Source organism: Atta colombica, unplaced genomic scaffold, assembly GCF_001594045.1.
Source record: "Atta colombica isolate Treedump-2 unplaced genomic scaffold, Acol1.0 scaffold22, whole genome shotgun sequence".
NCBI lineage: Eukaryota > Metazoa > Arthropoda > Insecta > Hymenoptera > Formicidae > Atta > Atta colombica.
The window spans coordinates 47,797-53,202 of NW_017259316.1; the positions used below are offsets into that span (position 1 = coordinate 47,797).

Below are 5,406 nucleotides of genomic sequence, written 5' to 3' on the forward strand. Positions count from 1 at the left end.
AAAAATTTATTACAAAATAAAATAAAATAATTATTATAAAATTATTATTATAAAATAAAATTAATTGCTTAGAACTGCGTTTTTAATACATATACTTTTTGTATTGTCCCGTTTCATCATGAATGTATGACATGATATCCCAATTATACATTTAATAGAAAATACAAAATAAATGTTAAATTATTACTGTAATGTAGTAGATGAGATAAGATGCGCAAAAACTTGCACCTTATCTTCTATTACAAAAACAATATTAATTAAAACATTTTTATTAAAAAGTTAAAAAGTTACTATTGCATCGCGAAAATTATAATGATCGATGCTTTTCGATATAATTTAATCCATACCACCTACATAAAGAGTATGGGTAATGAAGTAACAGTCGTATTGTATCAGCAGTATTAATTTAAACATTCTAAATTATGTTAAACAATCGACAATCTATGGTGCTCCGATTTCTTATATAAAATTGACATTTTATATATAATTACATATATAATATATCCATTATATAACATTTTTTCCAAATAAAGCATACTCATGTAAGTTAATAACACTATAAATTTTATATATGATTATTTATACAATATAATATTATATAAAAAAATCTAGCAATTTAATGAGGACTATATGGTGTAGGAAATCAATAGTCATTCTTTACATGTAAATTAAAATCAACTAAATGTAATATGTTGTAATAACTTTTATGTATAAATAAGAAACACATCTTTTGATGAAATGTACACATATTTTATTAACTATTATTATCTTTAAACATTAGACTGAAGAGGATTCAAATTGAGGATCGAAACGATTGCGATGTTGCGATATAGTCTAATAATTTTTATTGAATAAAATTTATATAATATACATAGTATAAAATCTTGTGTCGGTACATTATTACAATTAATGATTATTACAATTAATGATTTAATTTAACATAATGTGATTATTTAAATAGTTTGTGTTCAATATTTCTTAATGTTAAAATAGTATAATTTATGAATAAGTGAACAAGTAACATAAAAATGTGTTTTAAAACATAAATTCTAAGATAAATGAAGATAAATGAAAAAATATATATATATATATGTTATATATATATGTTATATATATATGTTAATTTAGCATATCATAAATGTTAATTTTATTGAAAAAAATATGTTCCCACAGTGTGTTTTCAAACTGAATCAGTATTATCTTTTTTATTTTGTTTATTTTCTTAAATAATATTTGCATTACCTTCTAACATATTCATCTTATGTTAAATTAACACATAAATTTGAATGGACATTTGGGACATGTGAAATGTGTAAACACCTTTATCTTCTTTCGGGGTACTCGAGGTACTCTTATCTCATATATATTTTGTAAAATTTGAATTAATTTATCAAGTCAATAGTGAGATTTTGTGGTAAATTCTCAAAATATTTAACATTAAGATATTCTAGTGAATTTTTCTTTAAATATACTGTTATCAACGGCAACGTATTCGTCAGTGACAAAGACTCTAACGACGTGAATTTATTATCGCTTAAATCCAAATATTTTAAAGATACAAGGGATTCTGTCCATCCTTCCGGTAAAGAACTTAACATATTCTTCGACAAATCTAATTCTTCTAGGAAAGTAAGATGAACGAACGTATTAACATCTATTTTATCAATATGATTCTTTCTCATTAACAATTTCATCAATTTCGGCATATGCATAAAAGTATGCGAAGTTATATTTTTTATGTTATTGTTATTAATGTATAAAGTACTAAGTTCTGTTTCATTTATTGAGATTTGCAGAACATCGAGTTGGTTGATGCTTAAATCGATTGTTTTTAAATACTGCAAATTTGCAAATGTTTTCGGATGTAGATGACGTATGCGATTTGAGGATAAGTTTAAAAAAAGCAATTCGTTATTGTTTTGGAAAGCATCTGATTCGATAGTATTAATCTCGTTTCCAGAAATAGAAAGATAATGTAGATTCTTCAGATCAGCCATCGATAAACCACCATACCCATTATTGTACTGTCGAATATTGTTAAACTTATTTTTATCCAAATTCAGTGCGAACAATTTGTTTCCTTTTTCCTTTAAGTTCAAGTTACTAAGCGAATTGCTATGAAGATCAAGAAAATATAAGCTATTCGGCAGTAGTCGTACAAAATTGGTACTTGTTATCCTGTTCTCCGAGAGATCCAAGATCTTTAACTTGGGGAGTGGCATCCAGCCTTGTGAAGCTTGTGAAGTTATCGGCGTCGTATAAGCAAAATGGTATTCCCTAAATGAAGTTTCTTGTGCAAACTCTAAATCGACGGCATAATTTTCACGTAGAGACAAAATTTCTAAGTTAGGGTATTCACCGAAAATCTGTATAGATGAACTATAATAGTTGTATCCGCTTACATTATTCACAATAAGCACTTGTAACTTATCGTGACTTCCAAAGTTAAGAATTAGTCGATTTCCGTTGTTCAATCTATTATTCGAAAGAAACAATTGAGTTAAATTTGGTAATTTTTTGAAGGCACCTTTCCCAATTTTTCCAATACTATTGTCCATAAAATTAAGGCAAGTAATCACAGAGCTGCTGATGAAATTCTCATTGATTTCAGAGACCACTGCATTCGAGAAGTTTAGAGACGCATCATCATTACATAGAGATTGAAATGATCGATCATCTATATAATTTTCTGTGGCAAAGTTAACATTTGCTCTTGATGATGTAAACCAGCAAACAAAAGTAATGATTATGAAGACAAACTTAACGATTGTCAATTTCTGTAATAAATATAGAAAACATTTGTGGATTATTAACATTTAGGATTATAAAAAGATGATTTGTGATTTAATGTAATAAAATAAATACAAAGTCTTATAAGATAATGTGACTACACAATAAATTGGAAATAAAAGGCCCTAATATGATCAAACTGGATCTTTAGTGTTAAAATAATTCTATATTTAAAAATATGCTCGCAGGAATGCATGAAATCTTTGGATTTGATCTCTGGCTAATATTTTTCGCAATATAAAATTATTTATTTTTATTATAGGTTTTAGATCAATCTAAGATATCTTACATCAATATAATTAAATTGCTTGTCAATTTAATCGATGATATTACTACTGTAGTTCTGTTAATTGTGTTTCAAAACTGAAAAATTGATAAATTTGGCGTGCAATTCGAAAAATTGGATATACACATATGTAGTATATAAATTCATAGAATTCTTTCAGCATTAAAGATGCAACTTAATCATTTAGAACTTTTATTTCCAATAACAAATAAAATTAAAATTGTAATAAATTAAAAATTAAACTAATTAAAAATTCTCAATAAAAAAATAAATATAAAACAAAATTATAACTAAAACAATAAAATTAAGAAAAATTCACAGACAATTAATATAATGAACATCGTTTAATGTCGATGAGTCAAAACATAATTTACTGTTATTATATTAATTTGTCAAAATTTATTGATGGATTTTATATTATTGTATAATTGTATTAACGAGTAAGTATAGGGTGTCTTTGCTGAGCAACAGAGACATTTCCTATGGAATTAAACACAGAGGAGACTTTCACTCAACAAGTGATGGGCTTGCGTATGTTGTTTTGTGGAAACACAGATTCACTAACTAACTGCAATCTTAATGATAATCAAGGCTTATGATGATTATTTTTCACCGCTGAGGATGGTTCCAATATAGAATCGAATGTTCGGAAACTTTGTATTTGATTGATTACATTATATGGATGTTTAATTAATTATTAATATGTTTGAATTTTATACGCACCAATTACCGCGTGGACTCTAAATTGTCTGTGAATTTTTCTTATTTTTATTGTTTTGGTTATTCTAAATCACAAAAGTCTTTAGTTCAACTATTCGTTATTGTTTTTTAAAATTATAACTGTATAATTTATGTAATAAAAATAATTATAATAATTGAAAACAGTTCTATAATTATAAATTTCATAGATGTAGATTTTCTTTCTATGAGATATATATCGTAGTTTCTTCTAAATTATTAATACTGATAATTTAAACTAATAATTATATAAAAATGTTGCCTACCATTTTTTATAATATTGTCTTCGAAAGATGCAAACTTTAAGCTATTTCTGGTGTACCTTCTACAAGGACTGTATTTGAATTCTGCAACGAACATATAACTGTAACTGAGATCTGCCATCATGAATCGCGAGCAAAGTGTGGGGATAAACCTGATACAATTCAGCTATAGGAATAAAAAAATGATATACGTATATACTTTAGACTCAATGGCGTAACTTCAAAATTTGAAGAGGATCCTGTTTGTTTACTGATCGTTTGCCTACATCATTTTTGCTAACAGTTCGTTTGTGCAAAAATGATTGCCTACAATATGAATGAATAAGATTCTAGGATACTCAAGTACATCAGGAAAAAAAGTGTATATAGTTAGGGTTAAGTTTTATCAAGTCATTTTTGATAAATTTTTTTGGTACTGTCCGTAAAAATGACATCATGTTAAGTTTTTGAAAAATATATCACTATCAATGTTGCTAAAATAGGCGTTTTTATTACTTTTGTGTTAATCATATCTTTCGATATAGAGATCTAGTAAAACTTACAGAACATCAAGGCATATAGTAATGGACAATGTAATTAAAAATAAAATTCTGTTTTAACGGTCCTAATGATCCTTAGACTCAGGGACGCAACCCCCTTTGCTTCCCGGTAGTTACGCCACTGCTTTAGACTTAGAAAGTACAGTAGGTAGCGGAAACGCGATAACATATCTGAATATAAGATATCTGCAAGGGAAGTCATCACAACTGTCCAGAACTGATTTGATTCTCCATGAAATATGTTGTAAAACACGAAAATCTAAGAGACACGTATTTTTTCATACGTGCGCTAACTCATGTTTAAGGGATGAAACATCCATTTGAAAAAAAAACAGTATTTTTCTTTCGAGTCGAATATCGTCAGGAGTATAAGAGAGGAAAAAATTTTCTAAATAAAAGTTATACGATTTCAAGAGTACTTTAAAGTTATAAAGAAAAAAAAATTGTTTTAATTTTTTTATTTAACACCACTCGTAGTTTTCTTAAATTTTTAATCTTTTTTTTTATCAAATTAAAGATTATTTTTTTAGAAATTCAATCATGTGTAATAAAGTTACAATGCGACATATCATTTTCGAGAATTAATTATTAATGCTTCCGTATAAGCTATCTATGCTTAGTATGTGAAAGTAATTGTCGTCGGAACAAGAACATATAAGAAAAGATGTCTTAAGTAAAATTTGTATAGTTTTTTACATATGTATATTTAGATTTTGTAAATATATAATATTTTTAAGATATATATATATACACATAATACATACACACACACACACACACACACACATAC

General features: G+C 26.5%; 1 protein-coding gene across 1 annotated transcript; it reads right to left on the reverse strand.

Annotated features, from left to right (window-relative positions):
- Positions 1 to 1,169: 1,169 nt before the first annotated feature.
- LOC108687883 (leucine-rich repeat-containing protein 15-like) lies at positions 1,170 to 4,151 on the reverse strand. The gene is made up of 2 exons (XM_018193903.1): positions 4,081 to 4,151; positions 1,170 to 2,777 (listed from the first exon to the last, which is right to left on the reverse strand). Exons 1-2 carry the CDS (start codon positions 4,081 to 4,083, stop codon positions 1,383 to 1,385), a joined length of 1,398 nt encoding a protein of 465 aa, XP_018049392.1. The 5' UTR covers positions 4,084 to 4,151; the 3' UTR covers positions 1,170 to 1,382.
- Between the last annotated feature and the right edge of the window lie 1,255 nt (positions 4,152 to 5,406).